General features: G+C 64.6%; 1 protein-coding gene and 1 long non-coding RNA gene across 5 annotated transcripts; one reads left to right on the top strand and one right to left on the bottom strand.

Moving 5' to 3' along the window:
- The first annotated feature begins 27 nt into the window (after positions 1–27).
- CDC42BPG (CDC42 binding protein kinase gamma) lies at positions 28–22986 on the top strand. Of its 4 annotated transcripts, none has more exons than XM_074276124.1 (36): positions 29–287; positions 4832–4923; positions 5017–5100; positions 5322–5417; positions 5807–5955; positions 6432–6525; positions 6610–6810; positions 7148–7396; positions 7815–7885; positions 8100–8212; positions 8840–8919; positions 9203–9382; positions 9914–10006; positions 10448–10581; positions 10671–10749; positions 11062–11168; positions 11251–11365; positions 11600–11748; positions 12793–12881; positions 13236–13288; positions 13482–13589; positions 13982–14035; positions 14747–14852; positions 14961–15094; positions 15188–15327; positions 16274–16355; positions 16453–16669; positions 17089–17151; positions 17317–17895; positions 18070–18167; positions 18372–18456; positions 18853–18973; positions 19351–19459; positions 20152–20278; positions 20403–20488; positions 21127–22986. In XM_074276124.1, the coding sequence occupies exons 1-36, from the start codon at positions 119–121 to the stop codon at positions 21181–21183; spliced, it is 4563 nt and encodes a 1520-aa protein (XP_074132225.1). In that variant the 5' UTR covers positions 29–118; the 3' UTR covers positions 21184–22986. The 4 variants fall into 4 exon arrangements, with proteins under 4 accessions (XP_074132222.1, XP_074132221.1, XP_074132225.1 ...); XM_074276123.1 differs by having other exon boundaries at positions 19351–19525; XM_074276121.1 differs by having other exon boundaries at positions 28–287; positions 14747–15094.
- LOC141547661 (uncharacterized) lies at positions 21614–26588 on the bottom strand. The gene is made up of 4 exons (XR_012483581.1): positions 25923–26588; positions 24824–25241; positions 23230–23365; positions 21614–21746 (listed from the first exon to the last, which is right to left on the bottom strand). It is a non-coding gene; the product is annotated as an uncharacterized LOC141547661 (long non-coding RNA).
- Positions 26589–26590: the final 2 nt, after the last annotated feature.

The raw sequence follows: 26590 nt of genomic DNA, 5'->3' as shown, positions 1-26590 counted from the left end.
ACGGGGCATCGCCGGCCCATGCAGCCGGCCGGGCCCTAGCTCGGGAGCAGCGGGGCTGCCGGGGGGCGGCCCCCTCCGGCCGAGCGCGGCGCGGCCCCAGCCCCGCGCGCCGAGCGCCATGGAGCGCAGACTGCAGGCCCTGGAGCGGCTGGTGCGCGGGGAGCGCGGGGGCGCGGAGCCCGCCGGCCTCCTGGACGGACTGCTGGACCTCCTGCTGGGGCTGCACCAGGAGCTCTCCAGCGCCCCCCTGCGCCGGGAGAGGAACGTGGCGCTCTTCCTCAGCTGGGGTGAGTGGGCTGGGGCCGGGATGCGCTGCTGGGGACCGCCACCTGCCCCGCCGGGGAGAGGGAGGGGCGGCGGCCGCTTCCCCCCGGGCCGAGCGCCCCGCTCGGCCCCTCCGGCCCCTTTGTTACCCGTGGGCAGGCCGGCCCTCCCCCCAGCCTGCCCACCCGCGCGGGCCCTGGGGGAAAGGGCCGAAGAGGGCCGCTCCGCCTCGGCCCGTCCCGACGTCCGGCGCGGCCCAGCCCCCTTCCCTGGACCGAGGCGGCTGAGTCACCTGGGAGCGGCCGGCCCAGGGTGACCCTGAACCCCGGCAGGAGCGGCGGCTGCGGGCCGGCCCCAGGCTCCGGGACTCCGAGGGTGGGGCCCGGCGCCTCGGCCTTCCCCCTCGCGACTCCCGCACGTGGGCTCCGGGGGACGGGCCGCCCACCCTCCCGGGGCTCCGGGGCCGCGAGGCAGGAGCCCAGGCTCTCCTGGCCTGGTCACCGGGCAAAATCCTTCCCTCCCTCAGCGCGCCCGCTGCGCAAGGAGAGCGGAGACCCGGGCCCAACAGGTGCTTTCTGAGCAGAATTTAAGCCCGATGGAGTTTAAGGTTCCTTCCCAATGCGCTGTTTCAGTGCTCCCTCCCAGCGGCCCCCATTCTGTCTCTGTCTCTGTCTCTCTCACTGTCTCTCTGACTATGTCTATCTCTGTCTCTGTGACTCTATGTCTCTGTGTCTGTCTCTATTTCTCTCTGTCTCTCTTACTGTCTCTCTGTCTATTTCTATCTCTGTGACTCTATGTCTCTGTGTGTCTCTCTCTATTTCTCTCTCTGTGTCTCTGTCTCTGTCACTGTCTCTCTGTCTCTGTCTCTCTGACTATGTCTGTCTATCTCTGTCTCTGTGACTCTATGTCTCTGTGTCTGTCTCTCTCTATTTCTCTCTCTGTCTCTGTCTCTGTCTCTCTCACTGTCTCTCTGACTATGTCTATCTCTGTCTCTGTCTCTCTATGTCTCTCTGTCTGTCTCTCTTTCTCTGTCTCTCTCACTCTGTCTCTGTCTCTCTGACTATGTCTGTCTATCTCTGTCTCTGTGACTCTATGTCTCTGTGTCTGTCTCTATTTCTCTCTGTCTCTCTCACTGTCTCTCTGTCTGACTATTTCTATCTCTGTGACTCTATGTCTCTGTGTGTCTCTCTATTTCTCTCTCTGTGTCTCTCTGTCTCTGTCTCTGTCACTGTCTCTCTGTCTCTGTCTCTCTGACTATGTCTGTCTATCTCTGTCTCTGTGTCTCTCTGTCTCTGTCTCTGTCACTGTCTCTCTGTCTCTGTCTCTCTGACTATGTCTGTCTATCTCTGTCTCTGTGACTCTATGTCTCTGTGTCTGTCTCTATTTCTCTCTGTCTCTCTCACTGTCTCTCTGTCTATTTCTATCTCTGTGACTCTATGTCTCTGTGTCTGTCTCTCTCTATTTCTCTCTCTGTCTCTCTGTCTCTGTCACTGTCTCTCTGTCTCTGTCTCTCTGACTATGTCTGTCTATTTCTATCTCTGTGACTCTATGTCTCTGTGTCTGTCTCTATTTCTCTCTGTCTCTCTCACTGTCTCTCTGTCTGACTATTTCTATCTCTGTGACTCTATGTCTCTGTGTCTGTCTCTCTCTATTTCTCTCTCTGTGTCTCTCTGTGTCTCTCTGTCTCTGTCTCTGTCTCTGTTTGGATCTCGGCTTCAGCCTTCTGGCTCCCGGCTCCAGTGTGGGGAGGGGTGACTCATCCTCCCTCCTCTGCCCTGACTCGCCCTGCTCCCCGACTTGCACTGGGGGGTCTGCCCATCCCCCGAGGAGCCAGGCTTAGGGGAAGAATGGACCTTCCTCCCTGGCCGGCTGGCTGCGGGGGCCTGCCTCGCCCGGCCCCCTCCGACCCCCGCGGAGCTCCCACGGCCGCCTCCTTCGGCCTTCTTCCCTCTCTCCCTTCCCCAGGCTAAGAAGCAGTTACTTTCTGGAAGGAGGCTCCCTCCTCCCCCGCTGCAGGGTTTCTGTTTATGAAACCTGTGGAGCAGCTCTGGGTGGAAGCCCACAGTTAGGGAGGAGCGACATCCTGAGGAGGGAAACCGAGGCAGAGAACGGGCCTGAGCTGCGGGATCCAGGACTTGTCGTTTTCCCCAGTCTGACTCCCCTCTGGCCGGGGCCCACGGAGAGCTCGGCCGTCCGCCTGTTGTACTTCGGGGGGATTCAGCCGAATGCTTGTGGAGCCGAGGCCGGGCTTGGGGTGCCGGAGAAAACCGGGCCGTCTCTGCTGTCCAGGAGCTCACTCCTGTGGCCCTTGGAAAGGTCACTTTCCACGCCTGAGCCTGTTCTCCTTTCTGCCGTGAGGCTGGGCTGGCTCAGGGGCCGCTAACCTGGGCCTGGGCACTTTAAACACATCCATAACCGCATTTCAATGTTTTCTCTTGTGCATTCTGGGAAGGGTCCGTGAGCTTTCGGAGACTGTCCAAACACAAGTCCCATAAGCCCGTGGGGTGCCTCTCCTGGAGCAAGGATGGGCAGAGAAAAGGCAGCTGGGGGAGGGGAGGGGGAGACCCGGAGGGGGGAGCAGAGTGTGGTGAGAGGTCGGAGCTGGGGACAGGTTTAGAAGTGTGAGGGAGAGAGAAGTGAGGAGGAGGGAGCTGGGAGGAGGGATGGGAGAGCCAGGAAGGGAGCGGCTGTTGATTGCTTTCAAGGCTGTGTTTACACTCTCAGTAAAAGTTTCTTGCCCAGGCTTCCCCAGGGGAGCGAGCTTGGGGCAGGGCAGGAACCCTGCGTCACCGCCAGGAGGGACTGAGTGCCCTGGATTTAGTCGGGCTGTCCCATCACTTCAGGCTCCCTCCCCAAGCCCGGCAGGCCAGCCGCTTTCCCGCCGTGCCCCTTTCTGGAAAGGGCCCTGGAACTTGCCGGTTACTCCCTGTGGGACTTTGGGCACTTCTCTGGGCCTCAGTTTCTCCTTATGTAAAACTGAAGGAGCAGCTGGGATGGGTGATGCTCTGTAAGGCCTTTTAAGTCCCAAGATCCTTTTGGAAGCTCCCTTCCCTCCCACTCTCGGCTCCCTCCTGGGCAGTCCCTGCGCTGTCTCCCTCCCCCGGCTCCCACTTTTGCTTCTCCCCAGAAGCCGGCCGCTGACCCCCCGGCCCAGGGCTGACAAGGGCAAGGCCCCAGCCCAATTCCTTCTCCTCCTGCACCCCCCCATGCTTTCCCTATGAGGAATGTCACCAATCCGGTTCCCCGAGACAGGCCCAGACCTGGCCCCTGCCGGGGGAGCCCGGAGCCGGGAGCCCAGGCAGGGTGAGCTAGGGATGGGGCTGTGCCCCCGAGTCTCACCCAGGCTTTGCCGGCTTGCCTTCTTTGGGGCTGGGGGAACTGTGCATCCCATCAGCCCCCGTGGGGCTGCCCATTCACCCCAGAGACGCCCCAGGGATGGGGCTACCTCTGGATGGGTTTCTAGGTAACTGGATTTGAGGGAGGGGTAGCTGACAGTCTCCCCAACACACTCCCATTAGCCCGGCCAAGTAAGCACTCAACTCCCTGCCCTGTGATTCCCATCCGCCCCCGGGAGAGAAGCTGTCTTTCCCTAAGGAGCTAACTGACCCAGGCTCATGGGAATTGGGGTGCTTCTGCCCAGCGTGGGGAAAGGGTAGTGCTAGAACTTGGGGCCGGGGGGGACCTCAGGGAGGTTCTCGTAGCTGGACCGGATCCTCGGGACCGGGGGACCTCTTCTCCCCGTCGGCGTTTTAAAGGCAAAGCCGGAGCCCCCTAAAGGGAACCAACTAGCCTGAAGTGGATTTTATTTCAAAAGGAGGCACGGCTCCAGGCCAACGCCCGCGTCCTCCTGGCCCAAAAGGACGCCCCCTGCTCAGACAGCAGCCGTGACTTTTTCTTTGCCTTAAAAAAAGATTCTGAGCTTAACAAACTGCAAATAAAATGGGCATTTCCGTGTAAACCGTGGGGAAAGTGTAACTGTCGTGTGCCCTTTACTTTTCTTTTAAAGTATATAATAAATTTAGCCTGTGGCTTTAGCAGCTGCCCTGCTTGTCTGCACTGCCAACTGCTGTCTAGTCTGCGCGTTAACAAAAAGGAAAGAAAAATATGCTCCTCCCTTCTTCCTTCCTTCTCTCTCTCTCCTTTCCTTCCCCCCTCTTTCCTTCCTTTTCCCCTCCCTTCCTATCTTTTCCCTTTCTCCTTCCCTTCTTCCCTTTTCCACCCTCCCTCTTTCCTTATCCCCTCTTTCCCTTCCTCTCCTTCCTCTTTCCCTCCCTCCTCTTCCCCAATTCCCTCCCTCTCTCCCTCCCATGCCTTCCTTCCTTCATTTCTTCCTGGAGGTGGCAGAGACAGGCCAGGCCGTGCTGTGCTGCCTCTCTCGTCCCACTCCTCCCTTTCACAAAGGGGGAAACTAAGGGCCAAGGAGAGGTGACCCGCCCAGGGTCTTCTAGCAAGTTGACAGCAGAAGGAGGTCATCGAGTAGCTCGACGAAGGGGAGGGGTGTTTTCCCCAAGCCGCGGAAAGGGCTCCTGGGCATCTGCGCTCACGCGAGTCTTTCTCTCCCCGGCAGCCGCCCCCTTTGTGACAAAGGTGAAAGAACTGAGGCTCCAGAGGGACGACTTTGAGATCCTCAAAGTGATTGGCCGGGGGGCCTTTGGGGAGGTGAGTTTGGACACCTGGAGGTGGAGGCGGGCGGCGGGTGAAGGGTCCGGGCCTCGGGGGCCAGCCCTCACTACTTCCCTGGGCTCCCTGCAGGTCGCCGTGGTGAGGCAGAAGAACACGGACCAGATCTTTGCCATGAAGATGCTGCACAAATGGGAGATGCTCAAGAGGGCCGAGGTCAGTGGTCCGTCCTCTGTCTGCAGGAAGTGTCGGAGCACGCGATGGCCGGAGCCTGGGGCTGGCCAGAGGATGTCAGGGTGGGGTCACCTGGTCCAGATCCTGGCTTCACAGCTGGGGAAACCGACTCAGAGAGAGCGGCCGGAGACTTGGTCAGAGCTGGGCCTCCTGGGTCGGTAGTTTGTGAGTGGGGCTGACCCTGTCCTTCCTTCTCTCCTCAGACCGCCTGCTTCCGGGAGGAGCGAGATGTCCTGGTGAAGGGCGATGGCCGCTGGGTGACCACTCTCCATTGCGCTTTCCAGGATGAAGACTACCTGGTGGGCCTGGCAGCGAGGGCTGGCCCCCGGCCTTCGGGGCTCAGATCAGTTCGGGCCGAGGCTGGAGAGGCTGTCAGGGGGGCAGCTGCGGGCCTTGGAGTGGGGGGGAGGGGCGGAGAGTGTTTGTGGTCCCTCATCCCCGGGCTTCACAAGCGAGGTTTGGTGACCATCGGGGCGCCTGGGGAAGGGGGGGCTAGCTCCCAGGCTTTGAAATTCTCCCGGACAACTTGAGGAGCTGGGCTTGAGGTTGTAGGTCGCAGGGCCCTGGATGCCTAAGAGTCCCTGGGGGGGTGAGACTGGGTCGGATGTGAGAGGGTGAGAAGTACTTAGGGAGGTGCCTGGTACACCGTCGGAGCTTAATAAACGCTGACTCCCTCCCACCTGCCCAGTACCTGGTGATGGACTACTATGCTGGTGGAGACCTGCTGACGTTGCTGAGCCGATTTGAAGACCGGCTGCCCCAAGAGCTGGCCCAGTTCTACCTGGCAGAGATGGTGCTGGCCATCCACTCCCTGCACCAGCTGGGCTACGTGCACAGGTGCCCCCCTCCCCCACCCCAGGTCCCCGTTCTAGGACCAGCAGAGCCTCAAAGTTGCCTCTGTCCCATCCCTGCCCACCGCGCCGGCCTGCCTGCCCTTCCTCCCTCCCCGGGGTCCTGCCCCTGCCCGCCCTTCTGCCCCTCCCAAAGGCTCTGACCCAGCTGCCCGCCCTTCTCCTCCTCCCAAAGGCAGCTGCCCTGTTCTCCTTTCACAGGCTTTCATTGCCTTCTGGGACACAGGAGCCCTGACCCTTGTCCACATTCCTCCCCCCCCCCAGAGCATGTGGGGGGCTCCAAAAGGCCGGTTGAAATGATCCTTTCACCAGAGAGTTCTGGCAGGGCCCGCTCTGCCCTCTGGCGCCCGCCGTCCTCTGGGCCTTGGCTGACCCTCAGCAGAGAGAGCCCAGCTTGGGCTGGGGGGGCGCTCTCTGAGGGAGCGCCGCGGACTCTGACCGGTCCCCGTTCTCCTGGCGCAGGGACGTCAAGCCGGACAACGTGCTTCTGGACTCGAACGGGCACATTCGCCTGGCCGACTTTGGCTCCTGCCTGCAGCTCAACGCCAACGGGATGGTGAGGGGAGGCCCCGCGGGGGGGGCGGCGTGGCCTCGGGCACCGGCCGGCCCCGGCCTCACGCGCCCCTGTCCCTGACCTCAGGTGGACTCCTCGGTGGCCGTGGGCACCCCTGACTATATCTCCCCAGAGATCCTTCAGGCCATGGAGGAAGGAAAGGGCCACTATGGGCCGCAGTGCGACTGGTGGTCCCTGGGGGTGTGCATGTACGAGCTGCTCTTCGGGGAGACCCCCTTCTACGCCGAGTCCCTGGTGGAGACCTACGGCAAGATCATGAATTATGAGGTCAGCGGGATGGGGCGGGAGGAGCGGGCAGGCCGGGGAAGGGGCCGTCCCTCTCCCTCGCCGAGTCCCAGCCTCTTCTTCTGGGAGAGGAGGGGCTTAGACTTAAAGCCCCCTAAAGCCATGTTCTTTGGGGTTCCAGGCAAGGGGATGCAGACACACACCCAAGTTCTAGACTCAGGTTTGGGACTGGAGGAGTCAACGGGGTTCTGGATCAGAAGAACAAATGCTTGGGGATTATGCAGGTTCTAGGCTGGGGATGAGGTTCTAAGACAAGGAGGTGTGAGGTTCTAGGCTGGGGTTCTGCTTCGGTGACTGGGCTCTGTCTTCCCCCCTCCAGGACCACCTGCAGTTCCCCCCAGACATCCCCGAGGTGTCGGAGAGCGCCCGGGACCTGATCCGCAAACTCCTGTGTCACCAGGAGGAGAGGCTGGGCCGGGGGGGGCTGGATGACTTCCGGGGTCACCCCTTCTTTGAGGGTGTGGACTGGGAGCGGCTCCCGACCAGCACCGCCCCCTACATCCCCGAGCTCCGGGGGCCTGTGGACACCTCCAACTTTGACGTGGATGATGATACCGTTAACCATCCGGTGAGGGGGCGGTACCGGGGGGGGGGGGGGGGCGATGTCTGACTGGAGGGAGGATTGCTTCCTGGGTTACCCTCCTGGAACTGGGGGTGGCAGGGAGGGGAGAATTACACTTCCCAGAAGGCTCCACAGAGAGACAGAGACGGGGTGGGGGGAAGGGGAGAGAGACAGAGAGCGGGTGTGAAGCCGGTGAGTGTCACACAGAGGGGGGGCTGCACCGCCCTGGGGATCTGGGGTTACCGGGGGGGGCACGGAGCAGACCCCGGGGATCAGAGGATGTTCGGGGCGTTTGGGACGGGGCCGCGGGGTCAGCCGTCCGCTGGGGGACACGTGGCCGGCCCTTGCCGCCTCCTGGACTGAGGAAGGCCTCGTTCCTGCCTGGACTTGCTCGCCCCGCCCCTGACCGCCCTCCTCCTCACAGGGGACTCTGCCGCCGGCTTCCCACGGGACCTTCTCGGGCCACCACCTGCCCTTTGTGGGCTTCACTTTCACGTAAGTGTGACCCCATTGCCTCCTGGGGGGAGCTGGGGGGATGGGCAGGACTCTGGGGGATGGGAGGCTGGCCGGGGCCGGGTGGGGGCAGGGTCCTGCTGCAGACCAGGGGCTCGCCCTGCCCCCGCCCCCGCTTCTCCCAGTGGAGTGTGGCCGTCTCCAGGCTCTCTGGGGAGCGGGATGCCGTCCCTCACTGCTCCGGCCCCCCCCCCAGCTCCAGCCCCGGGCCCGGCTCAGACAGGAGCCCCGACCTGCCGGCCTCCAGCCTTGAGCGGAGAATGCGGAATCTGGAGCAGGAGAAAGCCGAGCTGAGCCGGAAGCTGCAAGGTACAGCGGGCACGGCCCCCGGGGTGGCCTCTGCAGGCCCCGGGGGCGCCGCCTGCCTCCCCACACACCTCTGGGCCTCAGTTTCCCCAGCGTTGCAACTACCGACATGGCTCCGTGTGCTCTGGTTCTTTCCTAGCGCTGGGGCTCTGGTTATTATCCCATTTTACAGATCTGGGAGAAGGGCCCTGAAATAGAAGGAAGGGGAAGGGGAGGAAATAGGCATTTATTAAGCACCTCCTGTGTGCCAATTTTCTCTCATTTGATTCTCACAACAGTCCTGAGAGGTGAGAGGTCTTATTATCCCCATCTTACAGATGAGCAAACTGAGGCAAGCGGACATTAAGTGCCCTGCCCGGGGTCTAGTCTGAAGCTAGATTTGAACTCGGCTCTCCCTCTCCCAGGCCCAGCTCTCTAATCCTAAATGTCTCGCTTGCCCACCCTGGGCCTGACCATCCCCTCTCTTTAAGTGGCCCACTTTGGCCCGGTCTCTCCAGTCTCCTCTGGTACCAGCTGACTTTTAGGGGTGCCCCGGCCCCGGGCCCCAGCGGAACCGCTGCCGAAGAGCCCAAAGCTCCAAGGATGGCAGCCGGCCGGCCGGGGCATTCATTTCTGACTCCCCCCCCACAGAAGCCCAGGCTGAGGGCGGCCCAGGCGGGAGGCTGGCCCCTGGGAGCAGCTGGCAGCAGGAGAGAGACCAGCTCTGCCAGGTTTGAGTCCTTGCCACTGCCTGGGGGGTCCTGGGCGGTGGAGGCACCGTGGGGGCAGGGGCATCATGGGGATGGGGGGCAGTGCCAGCTTGGGCCACCGTTCATGCGGTTCGGGGCCTGTGGCAGCCTCAGAGATGAGACGTTTCTGGGGCCTGCCCCGCTCATGTGCCCGGGAGTTCTGGGACGGTCTGGGGGCCCCGGGTGGGGCGGGGGCTGACCCTCCAGCACGCAGGCCAGGCTCTCGGATCCGAGCCTCACACCTTCCTTGTCCCCTCCCTCCCAGGAGCTGTCGGAGGCCCGGGCCCAGCTGCAGGCCCAGGCCCAGGAGCTGCTCGTCTCCGACGGGAGGCAGAAGGAGCTGCAGCAGAGGCTTCAGGAGGCCGAGGAGGCCACGGGGGCTGCCCAGAGCCGGGCCCAGGCCCTGAGCCACAAGCTGGACACTGCCCGGGAAGCCCAGGCTGAGGTGGCCGAGCCTGGCCCAGGGGAAAAGTGGGGGGCGGCCAAGAGGGCCTGGGACCCCGAGCCCCTCCCCCCAGCCTCGGGGCTCCTTTGGACAGGAGAAAACACTTCATGGTTATCGCTGGCTGGGGAGGCGGCCAGGCCTGCGTCGGAGGGCTCTCTCTAGCCTTGTGGCCCAGAGGCTGGGGGCCCTGATCTGAGGCGCTGCGCCCAGCACCCCCTGGCCTCTGTGTGCGGGGTGGCGTGAGCGGGCATCTGCAGCAGAGGAGGGCATTTCCGTGCCCAGAGTGCCCAACGCTGATAGGTGCTCAGGTCCTAAGACCAGTGAACCTTGGGGTTACCTGGAGAGGATCCTAACATCTGAGGATCCAAAGAGGGGCTATTTGAAGTGTGCTTGGCAAAGTGCCCGCACACAGTAGGGGCATGATAAATGATTGTCTCCCCCTCCCAACACCCAAAGCTTTAGCGCTTCTGCTTGGCCTGAAGTCACCTTCAAGGGCAGTTTCTGACCCTGTGACCCTTCCCTCCGATTCAGTTAGAGGCCAGGGTGGCCGCCCTCAGCAGCGAGGTGACGCGGCTCCGGAAGCAGAGGGAGAGGAGCAGGGAGAAGGAGCGGTCCCGAGTCAAGGTACCCATGGGCATCGGGCACATCCTGGGCATGTCCTGGGCATCAGGCACATAACAGGCACTGGGCACGTCCCGGGCACATGATGGGTATCGGGCACATCCCAGACCTATGCTTGTCGGGTCCTTGGACCTGCTCCAATTCAGGAACGTCAGGGAACCTCCCCGGCTCCACGTGCCAGCCCCTTCCAGCTCTTGCCTGGTGCCTGAAAAGCCACCATTAGAGTTTCATTCTTTTAGCTTAACTGTTTTCCCAATTGTGAACGTGCCCCCTGCTGTGCCTGCCCTGGGGCTGGAGTTGACTGGGGGGGGGGGCATGTGGACCCCGGGGATGGAGGAGGGGCACATGGCCCCGTGACCTCGCTGGGTCTGATCATTGGGGTGATGGTCTTTGGGGAGAGAGAGGGGCTTGGTGCCGGGGGCTGATTGCCTTCTTCCGTCCTAGGCCATCCTCCCGTCCCCTGAGACCAATGGCTCCGGCCCCCTGAGCCCCGTGCCCCAGGGGGCGGGCCAGCAGGAGGCCCTGAAGAAGGAGCTGGAAGCTCTGAGATCTCAGTTGGACCAGGCCCAGAGCCAGGGGTGAGGAGGAAGGGCAGGGGCAGGGGCAGGGTGGGGGGCTCGGCTGCCAGGGACAGCTCGGGAGTCATCACCCGGGGTCTTCTCCCCAGCCCCAGCAGCCCAAAAGGGAAGGAGGAACTTGTCCGGCTCCAGGAGGAAAACAGACGTCTGACCCAGAAGCAGGAGCTGGTGAGCCCGGGCCCCCCGGGACGGGCCCTCGGCCTCCCTCCTTAGCCAGCCTTGGCAGAAGCAAGGCAAGGGGGCTTCCTGGAGAAGGGGGCCTTCAGGGATCTCATAATTTTAGAGTCCAGCCCCCCGCCCTCATTGTGCAGATGGGGAAACCGAGGTTCAGGAAAAGCCCTGCCAGGACCACACAGGGGATAAGGGGCAGAGCCAGAATGGGAGGCTGGAAGGAGCCTTCCCTCCGAGTCAGAATGGAGGCGAGCACCCGGTGGAAGGGGCGAGTCTGGGCCGGACCGGGCATTTCTTCTTTCTGAGCAGCTCTCGCAAGAGCTGGAGCGAGAGAAGCAGAGCAAGAAGCAGCTGGAAGGGGAGCGGCAGGAGAGCGAGAGCAACTGGGAGGCTCAGATCTCGGACATCCTTACCTGGTGGGTGGGGCGGGGGGGGGGGGAGGGGAGGGAGAGGGGAAGAGGGAAGGCTCCTGGGCTGAGCTCCCCCTGCCTCCCACAGGGTGAATGATGAGAAGGTCTCTCGAGGTTACCTGCAGGCTCTGGCCACCAAGATGGCGGAGGAGCTGGAAGCCTTACGCAACACAGGAACCCAGACCCTCCCTGCCCGGCCACTGGTGAGTGCCTGGTCCCGATGCATCTGGAGGGGGAGGGACTCTGGAAAGTCCAAGCTGGGAGGGCCCTTTAGAAATCCAACAGTTCAGCCATCTTCGAGGAAAATGAAGCTGAAAAGGGGGTGGATTTGCTTACAGTCCTGTGGCAGATTAGTTATGGCGTCCCTTTGGGTGGGAGTCCGGGGCAGCCGTGGAGGGGGGGGGACTCTCACCGCATCTGAACTTCCCGTGGGCCAGGACCACCAGTGGAAGGCCCGGCGGCTTCAGAAAATGGAGGCCTCAGCCAAGCTGGAGCTGCAGTCGGCGCTGGAGGCTGAAATCCGGGCCAAGCAGAGCCTTCAGGAGCAGCTGGGCCAGGTGCAGGAAGCCCAGCGCCAAGGGGAGAGGTAGGCCCCTGAGGGTGGGGAGAGGTAGGCCCCCGAGGGTGGGGAGAGGTAGGCCCCCCCGAGGGTGGGGAGAGGTAGGCCCCCGAGGGTGGGGAGAGGTAGGCCCCTGAGGGTGGGGAGAGGTAGGCCCCCGAGGGTGGGGAGAGGTAGGCCCCCCCGAGGGTGGGGAGAGGTAGGCCCCCGAGGGTGGGGAGAGGTAGGCCCCTGAGGGTGGGGAGAGGTAGGCCCCCGAGGGAGGGTGGGGAGGGCCGGCATGGCTGGAAGATGGGGCCCTGTGGGAGGAGGAGGCAGATGAGCAGCCAGAGGCTCTGGGGGCACCTTTGTGGAGCATGATTGCAGGAGGAGTGCGGGGCGGCAGGAGAGGCTGGCTGGCGGAAGGGATGCTCCTGACATGAGAGCTAGGTCGAGCCCGGAGCATGGGCTGTGTAGGGCTAAGAAGGACTCTAGGACCTAGAACATAAGAGCTGATGGCGGAACCGCAGCTGGGCACCACGACGAGGGCTGCCTCCGGGGTGCCCGACTCTGAGGGGGCTGAGGGTCTTTTAAACTTCATGTCCAGTTAAGAAGTCACCATGGCCATCAGAGAGACTCATGGTCTGCGGGTATGGGCGTGGGTGGGGACTTGTGTGCATCTCGCCCTGGAGCAGAAGTGCTGGTTGTGACCTTAGGAGGTATCAGAACACTGAGCTGGGAAGGTCTTTGGAAATCTAGGCTTCCAGGTAGAACAGAGAACCTAGGACTCGGAGCTGGGAGGAATCTAGAACACAAAGGTAGGGGACTCTGGAAGACGACTCAGGATGGATCTAGAACCCAGAGTCAGGACAGACCTAGAACACAAAACTGGAAGGGACTTAGGAGACCAAGCTGGGAGGGTCCTTGGGCCCCCTCTGGGCCGCCAGTCTCACTTGGCCCCAAGCCCTCCATCCGTCTCCGTCCCCCTGGCCCGGGAGGGATGGGCTTGGGGGAGGCTTCCTGATGAAGGGGGCCAGTGAGATGGGAGGCCCACAGGGGCCTGTGACAAGGAGGCCCCTCTTCCCTCTCCAGCCGCCTGCAGGAAGCTGAGAAGCGAAACCAGGCACTGCAGCAGGAGCTGGCGGCCCTGCGGGAGGAGCTGAAGACCCGGGGGCAGGGGGGTAAGAGCCTGGCGGTGGGAGGGGGGCCTTCCTGGGGTCCTGCAGGCCGGCCGCCGGACTCCCCGACGGAGGGCCGGGGGTCAGATCCCGGTCTGGCCGCCTCCATCGCTCGGCCTCCGAGATGAGCTCGGTCAGACATGCCCGGCTTCGGGCTCGCCGGGGAGTGGCCTCTGCCAGTGGCCGTGCGGGCCTGGACACAGCAGCCATGGACGCCAGAGCTGGGGGCCTGGGCAGTCAGGGACGCCCTCTTCCTCTGCACGGATGGGCAAACCGAGGGCCAGAGGCCCACCGCACGCTGACGCAGGAGCCGAGGCCTGGGCCTGGCCTCCACTTCCCTTCCCTCTTTCTTTCCAGATTCCAAACCGTCCAGTTCTTTGATTCCGTTCTTGTCCTTCCGGAGCTCAGAGGTGAGAGTGGGGTGGGGGCTGGGGTAGAATGGAGGAGAGGCAGGAAGGGGAGGGGGGAGGAGGAAGGGAAAGAGGAAGGGGGAGAAGGAGGAAAGAGGAAGAGGAGGAGAGGGAAGGGGAAGAGGAGGCAGACAGGAGAATGGCCTCTCTGCCGTTGGCTTCCTCCTCCGGACCTCCCCGATTGTTCCTTCAGAAAGATGCTTCAAAGGATGCCGTCAGCTGCACAGACCCCTCTGACCCCCGGCGTCCCGGGGCTGAGCCAGAGCTCCGGCCAGAGGGCCGCCGCAGCCTGCGGATGGGGGTGAGACCCCGGCGTCGAGGGGGCCCAGGCCCTTCCCACCCCGCCCCTGGCCCCAGCATACACCTCCCTCTCACTCACGCAGCAATTATTAGGCACCTACTGTGTGCCAGGCACTGTTCAGTGTGATTGCAGAAGCACCTGTGAGGCCGCCCCCACCCTCAGGGAGCTTACACTGCCCTGGAGGAAGTAATGGTGGCGGGGGGAGCATAAGCCCGACGCCGAGGATACTGGGTGCTTTTGGGGCTGAGTGGCTCAGCCCTGCAGTGGCCAGGAAAGGCCCGAGCTGGGCCGCGCCAGTCCTCCTTCCTTCCCCAGATCCACACAGCGCTGTCCTTGGCCCTGGGTCCAAGCCTGTGTGACCCCTTGACGTGTCTCCTTCTCTCTGCAAACAGGCCGTGTTTCCTCGAACCCAGACCCCGGCTCCCATTGACAGTCCTCCGGCCAAGGTCAGAGCCGAGGCGGAACCATCCTCTGTAGATCCCTGCTGCGTGGCCTGGCTCAGCTGCCTGCCTGTGGGAGACCCAGGAGGGACCTTAGAGCAGGGAGCGTCCTAGCCGGGAGCAGAGCAGGGAGCATCCTAGCCGGGGCAGAGCGGGGAGCGTCCCAGCGGGGACAGAGCCGGGAGCGTCCCAGCGGGGACAGAGCGGGGAGCGTCCCAGCCGGGGCAGAGCGGGGAACGTCCTAGCGGGGACAGAGCGGGGAGCGTCCCAGCCGGGGCAGAGCGGGGAGCGTCCCAGCCGGGGCAGAGCGGGGAACGTCCTAGCGGGGACAGAGCGGGGAACGTCCTAGCGGGGACAGAGCGGGGAGCGTCCCAGCGGGGGCAGAGCGGGGAGCGTCCCAGCGGGGACAGAGCGGGGAGCGTCCCAGCGGGGACAGAGCGGGGAGCGTCCTAGCCGGGAGCGTCCCAGCGGGGGCAGAGCGGGGGGCGTCCCAGCGGGGGCAGAGCGGGGGGCGTCCCAGCGGGGGCAGAGCGGGGGGCGTCCCAGCGGGGGCAGAGCGGGGGGCGTCCCAGCGGGGGCAGAGCGGGGGGCGTCCCAGCGGGGGCAGAGCGGGGAGCGTCCTAGCTGGGAAGGACCCCAGAGTGATTACTGAGTAATTTTTTGAGCATGTTCTGGGGGTGCAGATTTTGGGGGTGACTGGCTCTGTGCCCTTGGCAGCCTGGCTCCCATGCCCTGCGCCCGTGGAGCTTCCCGTCGCCCACCAAGTGCCTGAGGTGCACCTCACTAATGCTTGGGCTCAGCCGCCAGGGAGTGGCGTGTGAAGGTGAGGGCCCCTCCTCCTGCCCCGGCCCGCAGAGCGCCCTCCCCCGGCCCCACGCCCCTTTCTCCCACGCCTGGCTTCTCTCGCCATCCCTCTCTCCTGCACCCCCAGCCTGTGGTTACTTCTGCCATTCTGCCTGTGCCCCCCTGGCCCCTCCCTGCCCTGTGCCCCCCGAGCTGCTCCGGACGGTCCTGGGGGTGAACGCCGAGACCGGCATCGGCACAGCCTACGAGGGCTTCCTGTCGGTGAGTGGGGCCCGGGGGTGACCTCGGGAGGGTCGGGGCCCAGGCTGGCTCGGAAGGGGTCCCCTCATCCTCGTCCGGCTCCTTTCTGTCCAGGTGCCGCGCCCCTCGGGGGTGCGCCGAGGCTGGCAGAGGGTGTTTGCCGTGCTCAGCGACCTCCGCCTCCTCCTGTACGATGCCCCTGACCCGAAGCTCTCCCCCGCGAGCAGTGCCCTCATCCAGACCCTGGACCTGAGGTGGGCAGGGCTGGGGGGGGCTGTTGGGGTGGCCCTGGAGCGTGGCGGTCCGGGTGAGGCACGGGAGTCTGCAGGAGGGAAGGAGAGATGGAGGCGGGCAGTGAAGAGTGGCCCCTTGGAGGGAGGCTTCTGGGCCTCCATGGCCAGGAAGGCCTCCAGAGGAGGCCCCATGGCTCTGCCTTGCCCCTGTGTCATTCGGCAGTGTCCTTCACCTCGGGCCTGGGGCGTCCCGATGCGCCGGCCCCTGGGCCTGACCTAGAGAGGCAGGAGGGCCTTTCAGGAGGGCGCGGCCAGCCCGGGACGCCTCTGCCGAGAGTCGTCCAGCCGCGCGGGGGGCTCCGGGCCCTACCCCCTGGGCCTCTGCCCCCGACAGTCTCCTTTATGTGCCCAGGCCGGCTCTTGGGCTCAGACGGCCACTGTCCCCGAGCCAAAAGCCCGGAGCCGGACATTCCCAAGTACTGGAGTCTGTTCCCTTCTCTGGGAGCGGTGGGCGCCTCCTCAGTGGAGCAGAAGCCGATGAGAACTTGTCCAGAAGGGCTGGAGGAGCCGGGGGCACGGGGGGGAGGGCGGTCCCATCGGCCGCTGTGACCCCATTAGGGGTTTTCTCGGCAGAGCCTCCAGAGCGGTTTTGCCGTTTCCTTTCCTGACCCATCTCACAGATGAGGAAATTGAGGCTGCAGGCAAAGGGACTTGGCTAGGGAGTGTGCGAGGTGGGATTTGGACTCGGGGAGCGCTGTGGTGCCCCCTCACTGTCCCAGATGGGACAGATCTCAGGGCTCGGGCCCCTCCTGGAGGGTCTCCCACTGCTCCCCTGGGCCCGAGTGGCCCCTCCTCGGGGACACCGAGATCTAGGGGCATTCGATGCCTCTGAGAGCCTGGGCTCCGGGTAGACCACAAGCAGGGTGCTCTGGGAGGGGTGTGCCATCCTGCTCTCTGTGCTCCTCAGGGACCCCCAGTTCTCAGCCACCCCAGTCCTAGCGTCCGATGTCATCCACGCACAGGTTCGGGACCTGCCCTGCATCTTCAGGGTGAGTGGCTGCAAAGGGGGCGGGAGGGTAGACCCCTGGCCTGAGGGTCCCGCCCACCCGGGGCCCCGCACCAACCCCCAGCCCGGCTTCTCTTCAGGTGATGGCGTCCCAGCTGACCGTGCCCCCGACGCGGTGCTCCGTGCTGCTGCTGGCCGACAGCGAGGGCGAGCGGGCGCGCTGGCTGCAGGTGCTGGGGGAGCTGCGCCGCCTGCTGATGGACATGCGCCCGCGGCCCCTGCCCGTCTACACCCTGAAGGAGGCCTACGACAACGGGCTGCCCATGCTGCCCCACGCCCTCTGCGCGGCCATTATCGGTGAGCCTCCTCTCTGGTGCGGCGGCGAAGGGGCAGGGCCGGGCACTGAGGGGGAAGTGCCAATTCCTCAGTTCCCCTCAAAGTGAAATGTTTAAAGCCGCTCTCTGAGAGGCAGATTCTGGGAGGAGGCAGTGACGATGCCCCCGGGCAGGGGTCTGACATCTCAACTGATCCTCGTCCCTCTGCCTCTGGGGGCCGGTCCTCAGGCTGGGCTGTGTCCGGCTGCCCAAGCGTCTCCTGGGACGGGGGCCGTCAGGACCCTAACCCGCCCTTTCCCTCGCCCACCGCCACGTTGAGGCCGGGGCTTCTGGAGGCCGGAGAAGGCTGCCTGGGGCGTGGGCAGTGTGGGCAGGGGGCAGTGTGACCGCCGGGGCATGGCAGCTCCTTCATGCCGGACCCTTGGCTCCTCCTTCCTCTAGACCAGGAGCGGCTGGCCCTGGGCACTGAAGAAGGACTCTACGTCATCCACCTGCACACCAACGGTGAGGGCGGGGGGGCAGGTGGAGACGGGGGGGGGAATGGGGGGTGAGGTGGGCCTGTGAGTGGGGAAGGGGGACTGGAGCGGGGTGGGGGCCATGGGGGGAGGGGGAGGGCCGCAGTGGGTGGAGGGGCACGGTCCGTGGCGACGTCCCAACTCCCTTCCCCAGACATCTTCCAGGTGGGTGAGTGCAAGCGGGTGCAGCGCCTGGCCGTGAGCCAGCCCTCCGGGCTCCTGGCCGTCCTGTGCGGCCGCGGCCCCAGCGTGCGCCTTTTTGCGCTGGACGAGCTGGAGAGCGGCGAGGCAGGGGGGGCCAAGATCGCTGAGTCGAGGGGCTGCCAGAGCCTGGCGGCGGGCCGTGTCCTGCAGGCCAGCACCCCCGTCCTCTGCGTGGCCGTGAAGCGGCAGGTCCTGTGCTACCAGCTGGGGCCCGGCCCCGGGCCCTGGCATCGGCGTATCCGGGAGCTGCAGGCGCCCGGGCCGGTGCAGAGCCTGGTGCTGGTGGGCGACCGGCTGTGCGTGGGGGCGGCCGGGACCTTCGCCCTCTACCCGCTGCTCAACGAGGCGGCCCCCCTGGTGCTGGGCGCCGGGCTGCCCGCCGAGGGTCCCTGCGAGGCGCTGGGCGCCGTCGAGCTCAGCCTCAGCGAGCTCCTGCTCCTGCTCTCCACGGCCGGCGTCTACGTGGACCGCTCGGGCAAGAGATCCAGGAGCCAGGAGCTGCTCTGGCCCGCGGCCCCCACGGGCTGGGGTGAGTCGGGGCAATGGGGTCCCGGGATGGTCCCAGGACAAGGGGAGGGTCTGCTTTCGAATCCTCCTCCTCCCCCTCCCCTAATGCCACAGCCCTGCCCTTTGGGGGGGCCTTCCTGGGGGAGGGGAGCTGCTGTTCTCAGTAGTAACGGGGATAATCCCCTCCAACCACCAGGCTACACAGCCCCCTACCTGACAGTGTTCAGCGAGAATGCCATTGACGTGTTTCATGTTCGGAGGGCAGAGTGGGTCCAGTCGGTGCCGCTCAAGAAGGTGCGGCTGCGAGCACAGTGGGGGTGGGGGCCCGGCGGGGGGCTGGCTGGGGGAGCCGGCTGGGAAGTTCTCCAGGGCCAGGCCCAGGGGTTCCGGCCGCCTCTGCCGGGGCGATCTGAGGGGAGAGGCGCGGAGGCTGCGGCCGGGCCCCGGGGCCCCGCCGTCCCCAGTCTCACCATCACTAACTCTCCGCCCCATGATCAGGTCCGACCCCTGAACCCCGAGGGCTCCCTTTGTCTCTTTGGCTCCGAGAAAGTCCGACTGACCTACCTCAGGAACCGGCTGGCGGGTGAGTGCAGGCGCGCGTGGCCAGCCTGGGGCCCTTTCCCTGTCCTCGGGGGGCAGCAGGGTACGAGGGCCCCTGTGACGTTCAGGGGCAGGGCCTGGGTCCGAGCCCCGCCTCTGCCTCCTCCGAGCCCAGTGACCCTGGCAAGGCCGGAGGTCGCGCTCTGAGAATAATAAGTGGCGGGAGTGACGCCTGAACTGGGACAAAAGAGGTCCAAGGGCGCTCAGGGAGGTGCCCCTGAAAGGCAAACGCCCTCCCAATGGCCAGGTGGAGGTGGGGGAGGGTCCCGGGGACTCCCAGCAAGGCCGGACCGCCCCAACAGAGATCAGGGAGGGGTCGAGCACCAGAACTCCCCAGGTTCTCTGGGCGATGCTGATGAGAGGGGGGCCGCTATTGCAGAGAAAGATGAGTTTGACATCCCCGACCTGACTGACAACAGCCGTCGCCAGCTGTTCCGATCCAAGAGCAAACGGCGCTTTTTCTTCCGAGTCTCCGAGGAACAGCGCCAACAGCAGCGCAGGTAGGGGCTGGCCCCCGGCAGTGGCCCCCCAACCTCTGAACCCGGCCCCCAGCAGCAGCCCCCCGGCCTGGCTCCCAGCAGCGGTTCCCTGGCCTCTGGGTCCAGCCCCCCGGCCTCCAGGCCTGGCTCCCAGCAGCGGTTCCCTGGCCTCTGGGTCCAGCCCCCCGGCCTCCAGGCCTGGCTCCCAGCAGCGGTTCCCTGGCCTCTGGGTCCAGTCCCCCGGCCTCCAGGCCTGGCTCCCAGCAGCGCTTCCCTGGCCTCGGCCCAGCCCAGCTGCCTCCTCCCCCTGCCCCACGCCCCTGCGTTCCCAGGACCCTTCCCTTTTCTAGGGGGGCGTGTTGGGCTGCTCACTCCTTGCACCCCCACCCTCTTCCCAGGGAGCTGCTGAAGGACCCTTTCATACGCTCCAAGTTCATCTCTCCACCAATAAACTTCAGCCACCTGGCCCACGTGGGTCCTGGAGACGGGAGGCCAGAGCTGCCCCCGGTGAGTCGTCTGGGGATCCAGGATCAGAGAGCGGATCCGGTCAGAAGCCCTGTGGGCCAATCCCCGGTAAATCCTCAGTGGAGGAGGGGGCGGGGAGGCAGAGAGCGAGGAAGAGGGGGAGCTTGGAGGGGGATCTTGGTGGCAGAGCCGCGTTAGCAGAGCCCTCAGAGCTCAGTACCTCCCCCGGCCCTGTCGGGGCTCCAGGTAACAGAAAGAGCACAAAACTGGGAGTCAGGGCCTGGGCTCTGAACCCTCATTTTCCCGTCTAATACAAAGCATTGTTCCAGGTGAACTCTGGGTCTCTTCTGGGTCTAAGGTTCTATTCTTGGGACCCTGGCAGACGGGGCACCAAGGCCAACGATCTTAGAGTCAGAAGCGACCCGGCGCTCAGCCGGAGGGACCGGGCTCCCCTGGCCAGTGACTTGTCCGAAGTCGGCTGGGCTCTCTTTTGTGCCAAGGGACAGGAAGCTCCCCAGGGCAGGGATTGTCAGATTCTTAAGTGCACGTCCCCGATGCCCACCATGGGCCTGGCACAGGCAGGGTGGGACTGACTTGTATTCCAGTCTCTGGCACCTAGCGGGCCCCGACAGGGCTTTTACAGACGGAGGGCGGTGCCCGTGGCTGAGCGTCGGTCCCTCAGCTCGGCGCCCGGGAGCGCTCTTTCCTCTTCACATTGAATCCCTTTGCTCCAGGCTCCGGAGGACAAGTGCCGGGGAGGAGGCCGGAGCCACGGCCCGACGAGGCCCCACAGCTTCTCCGAGGCTCTCCGACGCCCAGCCTCCATGGGCAGCGAGGTCTTCGTGCCAGAGACGGACTCCGGTAAGGAGCCTCCAGGTCCTCCCTTTGCTGCCCTGGGCCAGAGGCCTGGAGCGCGCCCACTTCCCTCCGGACGTCCGGTCGGGACACGGCCGAGTGCCGGCTGACCGAGCCCCTCTCTCCACAGTGAGGAGGAAACCCAGGACCTCCCTGTCCAGCGAGTCGGTGTCCTGCAGCCAGGGCCCCCTGAGTCCGGCGGTCTCCTTGAGCCAGGTGAGCAGCTGGAAGGAGTTCCGGGGTCCAGCCCCACCTAGTCCCCTGCTCCCCTTGTCCCATTCCCCGCCCCACGGGCCGCTGTCCTCCGCACGCCGTTAGTGCCGGCGCGGGCTCGGAGCAGCAGATTGTGGAGCTGCGAGGGTGGCGGGAGAGAACCTGAGAGCCCAGAGCCGGGTCCCCGGAAGCCAGATCGAGCTCCTCGTACGCGGAACATGGGGATCAGAAGGGAACCGGTTGTCTCCCCTTGTTTGAAAGGGAGAACTGCAGCGTAGAAGGGGCGGCAGCTGGCCAAAGGTCAAAGGGCCAAGACCAATGGTGGACTCCCCATTGGTCTACATTGCCCTAGATGTCCCAGAATAGTCTGTTTCAGTTCTTTCAAGGAGCTTCATAAAAAGAATCTCCCTTCAGACTTTGTTCTGTTCAGAAAATCCGGCCCTTGCCTGCCTAGGGATCCCCGTGTCCTGGCCCATCCTTGCCTCTGACCCTGGGAGACCCCAGGTGCCAGAGGTATACAAAGGGGTGGGGCCTTTTTCTTGGCCACAGGGGGGCCCCCAGGGAGGCCAGCAGGGTACCGAGAAGGGGGTGGGGGTCCTGCCTGTCATTCTACCCCCTGATCCCCTGCCTCCCCCTCTCAGATCTCGGACCGTCCCCGGAGCCTCCCCCCGGCCCCTGAATCCGATAGTTCCCGCTGAGCCGTCCTGGCTGGAAAGACCAGCCCCTCCTCCGCGCCAATCCCAAAAAGGGAGATGGGAGGAGGAAAAGAGACTACACAGAGAAGCACATGGAGTGGCAGGGGTTGGAGCCCCCTGCGGGCCTGGCGCTGTGCAGGCAGGCAGGGGGGCAGGACGGAGCAGCTCCCCGGGGAACCAGGCTCGGGCAGCACCCCTGCCCAGCTCCCTGCGCGGGGCCAACCCGAGACTCGAGGAGCCCTCCTCCGCCCACCCCTGTCCCTGGCATCGCCCGGGCCTCCTGCCCCCCCTGCCCTGACCAGGGCACCAGAGCTCTCTTGGGCTGGCATGGCCCCTGGGGAGGATCCTGCTTGTGCCAAAGCCCCAGCCCGGGGCACCGGTGGATGAAGATAAGGGAAAAGTCGCACATTGGGGAAGCGAAAGGAGGAGCCCAGGGGTGGCTCTGGGGGTGGGGAGGTCACAGGCTGCCGTCCCGCGTCCTCTGCTGAGATACGGACGGGACGGTCCGAGCCCGGCAGACACAGCGTCCTGGAGGAAACGTCCTGAGATGGGGGCTGCGCTGGGACCTAGGAGAGAGAGAAGAGGAGGGAGAGAAAGCAACTGAGGAGAGACCGAGGGAAGCTGGAGCACATTTGGACTGGGATCCCAGGCTAACGGCCGCCAGTCAGTCTACACTTACCAAGCACCTCCTGTGTGCCCGGTGCTGTGTGCCCCGCGCTATGTGCCAGCGCAAGCCCCCTCCTGCCGGGGCCTCGGGCTCTCTAAGGTGCTTCCAGTTCTAAACCACAGATCCCATGATCCAGGAGGGGAGAAAGGGCGAGGAGGAGAAAAGGATGTACGGAAGTGAAAGAGAGAGAAGCCGGGGAGTGAGAGGAGGGTTAGAGGAAGAACTGGGGGGATCAAGGAGAGGAGGAGCGCAGGGATGGAGAAGGGGAGGAGGAGCGCAGGGATGGAGCAGCGGAGGAGGAGCGCAGGGATGGAGAAGGGGAGGAGGAGCGCAGGGATGGAGAAGGGGAGGAGGAGCACAGGGATGGAGAAGGGGAGGAGGAGCGCAGGGATGGAGAAGGGGAGGAGCAGCTCAGGAATGGAGAAGGGGAGGAGGAGCGCAGGGATGGAGAAGGGGAGGAAGAGCACAGGGATGGAGAAGGGGAGGAGGAGCGCAGGGATGGAGAAGGGGAGGAGCAGCTCAGGAATGGAGAAGGGGAGGAGGAGCGCAGGGATGGAGAAGGGGAGGAGGAGCACAGGGATGGAGAAGGGGAGGAGGAGCGCAGGGATGGAGAAGGGGAGGAGCAGCGGAGGAGGAGTGCAGGGATGGAGAAGGGGAGGAGGAGTGCAGGGATGGAGAAGGGGAGGAGGAGTGCAGGGATGGAGAAGGGGAGGAGCAGCGCAGGGATGGAGAAGCACAGTGCTGGGGGAGGCAGGAGAGAATGCAGGCAGGATGGAGAAGGGGGCTAGCTAAAGGGCTCCTCATCCCATCAGCCGGGAGGCAGGAGGAGAACAGGCTTCCGGGATTATTTATGAGGGGCTAACTTGTCTGAGCTGGGGGCTGAGGGATGCTGGGAGTTCCATTTGGATTTGGACTTTGTTGCCCTGTTTTTGGAGACAGGGTGACTTCTCAAAGTTCCAGACAACTCTATTAGGGAGATATGGGGGGTTCATTATTGTGGTTATTATTATTATTATTTTTAAACCTCTCAGTCGGGGGGATCAGCCAAGTATTTATCTGACGGACACTGTTTGTGGAAGGATCAACACTGACATTTGATGTGACAAAAGAAATCTAATAAAGATGTCTTTATAAGCTGCCTTCTGGCTCCTCCCCCACTGTACCCTGAGGAGGGGGAGAAGAGACGGGGTGTGTTTGGGGGTCACAGAGCGGCTGCTCTTCCCACCAGTGTCCCCCATCAGGCTGTAAGAGAACATGGAGGTAGATGGCCGGGGCTCCCCCCTTCCTGCGCTTTCCCTGCTCTGGCAGTCTGGGTGACGGAGATCTCGGGGCTCGGGAATCCCGGGGGATGGGGGGCTCCCGCTCTGCCCTTTAACCCTCACTTTGACGCGGGAGTGGCCAGAGGTGCAGAGGAAGAGCCTGGCCGCGGCGGGTGCAGGAGCTCGCCCGATTGCAGGGTCAGCATCCGTGATCCTCGGGGGCCGGGAAGGATGGTCGCACTGATAGGGAGCCCTTGATCTAGGGGCAGAACGAGTGCGTTATTTGGGGCCCCGCAGATGGGAAGATGTTCAATGGCTGCAGACACCCCGGCAGGAGCTCCAAGGGGAGCGGAGAAAGGGACAGCACTAGTCAGACTGGGGCCCGTGGCGGCGGCTGCTCGCCAGCATGGAGGGGCCGCGTCCCCCAGGGACATCTCTGGCTTCTCTCCCCGCCTTCTCCAAGAGACTCTGCCGGGAAGGGGGCGCGGGCTTTCCTTAGCGCCGGAGGGAGAGGTCAGGCTGCCCCCTGGCGGGCCGCCCACACTTGTTCCCGTGGGGTGACTGCCACTTGGTCTGCCTCAGACACTAGAGCAGGAAAAAGGCAAGAAAACTTCCCCCACACTGGAGCGCTCGGTCCCGGGCGGGGTTCAGTGACCTGCCGGCTGCCCGTGTCCGAGACCAGATTTGGACTCCAGGGCCGGGCTCTTCGAGATCACTCCGGGGGGGCGCAGGGCCCAGGCTCCGCCACGTCTGTGATACTTCTTAGCCAAGAAAGCCCCGCGCGGGATCGATGGCAGTGTGGGAGAAAAGATCCGGAGAACGGGAGGCCTCTCCCGGGGAACAAGAGAGCGCCCGGCCCCGCGGGCGCAGAGCAGCGGGCGGGACTCCTCCCAGTCCTGCAGGACTGTTCCAGCTGCAGCCTGATAGTCACCTCTCCAGAGAGCAAGAGGCGCGGGGGCTGCCCAAGCTCCCCGTGCCAGCTGGAGCCTGGCACCCGGGCGGGGGGAGGGGGAGGGGGGGGGGCGCGGCCTGAGTGATGCAAACCATCAGTGGCCGCCAAAGAAGCCACTGCGCGCTCCCAGAGCGGACACGCACGAGGCTGACTGACTGGGCGCCAAGGTCTGAGGGAGTCTGCCGGGATGGTGGCCGGAGGCTCCGGCGGCTCTGAATGGGCCCTGGGGCGGTGACTGCGGAGCCCGAGCGGAGCCGCCAGGAGCGCCGAGAACAACGCCGGCCGTCGGTTCCCAGACCGCCTCCCGGGTTTCCCGCCTGCCGCCCAGACCGTTCCCCCTGGGCCTCGGCGCTGGAAGCCCCGGATGTAAGGAGCCTTTCCGGGCCGAGGACTCGCCTCCACCTCTTTCCTGGGTTGGGTCGGGCCTTTCCCGGAGATGGCCAGAGGCCACTCCCGCCCTCCCAGTCCTCAGGTTCCCCCCTCCCCCCACCTGAGCCCTCGTCCCTTCCAGCTCGGGAGCCGCTCTCCTCGGCCTCTGCGCCCCCTCCGCCCGGCCCTCTGCGGGGTGGGGGGGGGGCGGGGCTCCCTGCCTGTCTCTCTCCTCGAGCCGCATCCAAAGTGACTTCCTAAAGCTCAGCTCTGACCTCGCCGTCCCCGCCTCCATAAGCCACAGGGACTCCCTACTCCCTCCAGGACCAGACACAAAATTCTCTGCTCGGCTTTCAGAGCTTCCAACTGGGAACGCCCGCAGCCCCGTTCTCGCACCTTTACACGCTGTGAGGGCCGAAACTACAATTCCCAGAATGCTGTGTGAGGGGGGAGACGAGTTCTTCCGGCGCCCGCCTTCCGCCCGGAAGATTCCGAAGTGCGTTCAACCGCTTTTCCCGAGAGCCCTGCGGCTCCGCCCCGATCCCCGGGGAGACCTTCCGGGGTGGGGTTCCCGCGCGTGAGCGACAGCGGCCGGCGAGAACTCCATCTCCCTGCATGCTCCGCGCGGCGCTGGGCGGGGTGGACTCCATCTCCCGGTGTGCTCCGGGCCCCGCGGGCTCCTGGGCAAGCTCCTTGTGTGGGATGTACGAGCGGAGGTGGGCGCGGGGCCGGGGGCTTGGGGCCCGTGGGAGGGGTCGCCGCTGACCACTGCGGCTCTGGTCCGGCCCAAGGACGGGGGAGGGGGCGGCAGACCCTGGGGAGGGAGAGGAGAAAGAAGTGGAGGGGGAGGAGCTGCAGGTGCGAGAGTGGGGGCTTAAGGTGACAGAAGAGGGCCAAGTCTCGGAGGAGGGGGCCGAGGAAAGTGAAGGGAGGGGTCTTGGAGGGGAGGGGCGAGGGCGGCCGGACTGGGATCTGGACCCGCGGAGAAGGGAGGAGCTGGGGTCTTGGGGGAGGGGAGGGAGCTCGGGGAGGGCGGGGTCTCGGGGAAAGGAAGGGAGTTGCAGGAAGGGTGGGGGAGAGGCCGAGGGAGGGGGTTATGAAGGAGGAGCCTGGGGCGGGATCGGGGAAGGAAAGGGGGTGGGGCTTTGGGGGAAGGGGGAGTAGGGAACAAGTGGTAGGAAGGGAGGATGGCCTGCTCCTGGGGAGAGGTGCCCCTTATGGGGACAAGTCAGGATGGGGGGGTTCGTGGGGAACCCCTGGGGGAGGGGCACTCTGGAAAGAGGAGTGCAAAGGGGTCCCTGGAGCCCGCTGACGCCCACCCCTGTAGAACCTGCAGGTCCTTTCTCCTTATGGGGAAACTGAGGCACAGCAGAGCAGGAGAGTTTGGCCCAAGGGAGCCGGACCCGGTTCTTCCAAGCCCAAACCTGGAGTTCTTTCTTCTCGGGCTCAGTGGGCACTGAAATGCCCAGAGAAGGACACAAAAATGAGCTTTTACCTTCTGAGAGTTTCTTCTCCCACCCCAGGCCTGGGGGGGGGGCTCCAGCAGGAGGGTTTGCCCCAGATCTCTGCCTTAGAGGGAGAGAAAGTAGGGAAGGGGGGTGGGCTTAGAGCGTCCTTGCAGATCTTTCACTTGTGCTTCTGAAGACGCTGAAGGCAGAATTCAAATCCAGATCCCAAGGGGGAGGGAGAGAAGGGCTCTGGCCTTGGGATGAAAGGACCAGCCTCAAATCCCAGCTCTCCTTCCCACCCGACCTTAGCCCTTTTCTGCAGGAGCCTGTTTCCAGTCTATGTCTTGGGAGTTTGGGCCAGAACCAGCCCTGGGGAGGGGGTGGGGCGGAGGGCACTCCCAGCTTAAGGGAAGGGGACAGGATGGGGGTAAGGAGAAGGGACAATTGTGGCGGACTCCAAAACCAGGGGGGAGGGAAGGAAGATGCGGGAGCCCCGGGGGGAGGTGAGAGAGGGGCCGGAGCCTCAGGGACAGGTAAAGAAATGGGGGCCCCTGAGAGCAGATGAGAGATGGGGAGGATCTGAAAGAGCTCTCCCCAGAGCAAGAGGAAGCCAAGGCGGAGAGTCAGATGAGTCCTAGTGGAGGAGGCAGGAAGGGAGGCCGCGGGCCTTGGGCACGCTGACAGAGTCCGAGGGCTTCCTTTCTCTGCCCAGGTC

This window comes from Sminthopsis crassicaudata, chromosome 6 (assembly GCF_048593235.1).
Source record: "Sminthopsis crassicaudata isolate SCR6 chromosome 6, ASM4859323v1, whole genome shotgun sequence".
NCBI classification, from domain to species: domain Eukaryota; kingdom Metazoa; phylum Chordata; class Mammalia; order Dasyuromorphia; family Dasyuridae; genus Sminthopsis; species Sminthopsis crassicaudata.
This window is presented reverse-complemented; position numbering and strand designations above follow the sequence as displayed.

Coding starts and splice junctions, on each gene's coding strand:
- CDC42BPG (XM_074276120.1), top strand. CDS start 119: ATGGAGCGCAGACTGCAGGCCCTGGAGCGGCTGGTGCGCGGGGAGCGC. Junction 8,213..8,839: donor GCTGAGCCGGAAGCTGCAAG/GTACAGCGGGCA, acceptor CCCCCCCCACAG/AAGCCCAGGCTGAGGGCGGC. Junction 18,457..18,852: donor CCTCAGGAACCGGCTGGCGG/GTGAGTGCAGGC, acceptor CCGCTATTGCAG/AGAAAGATGAGTTTGACATC.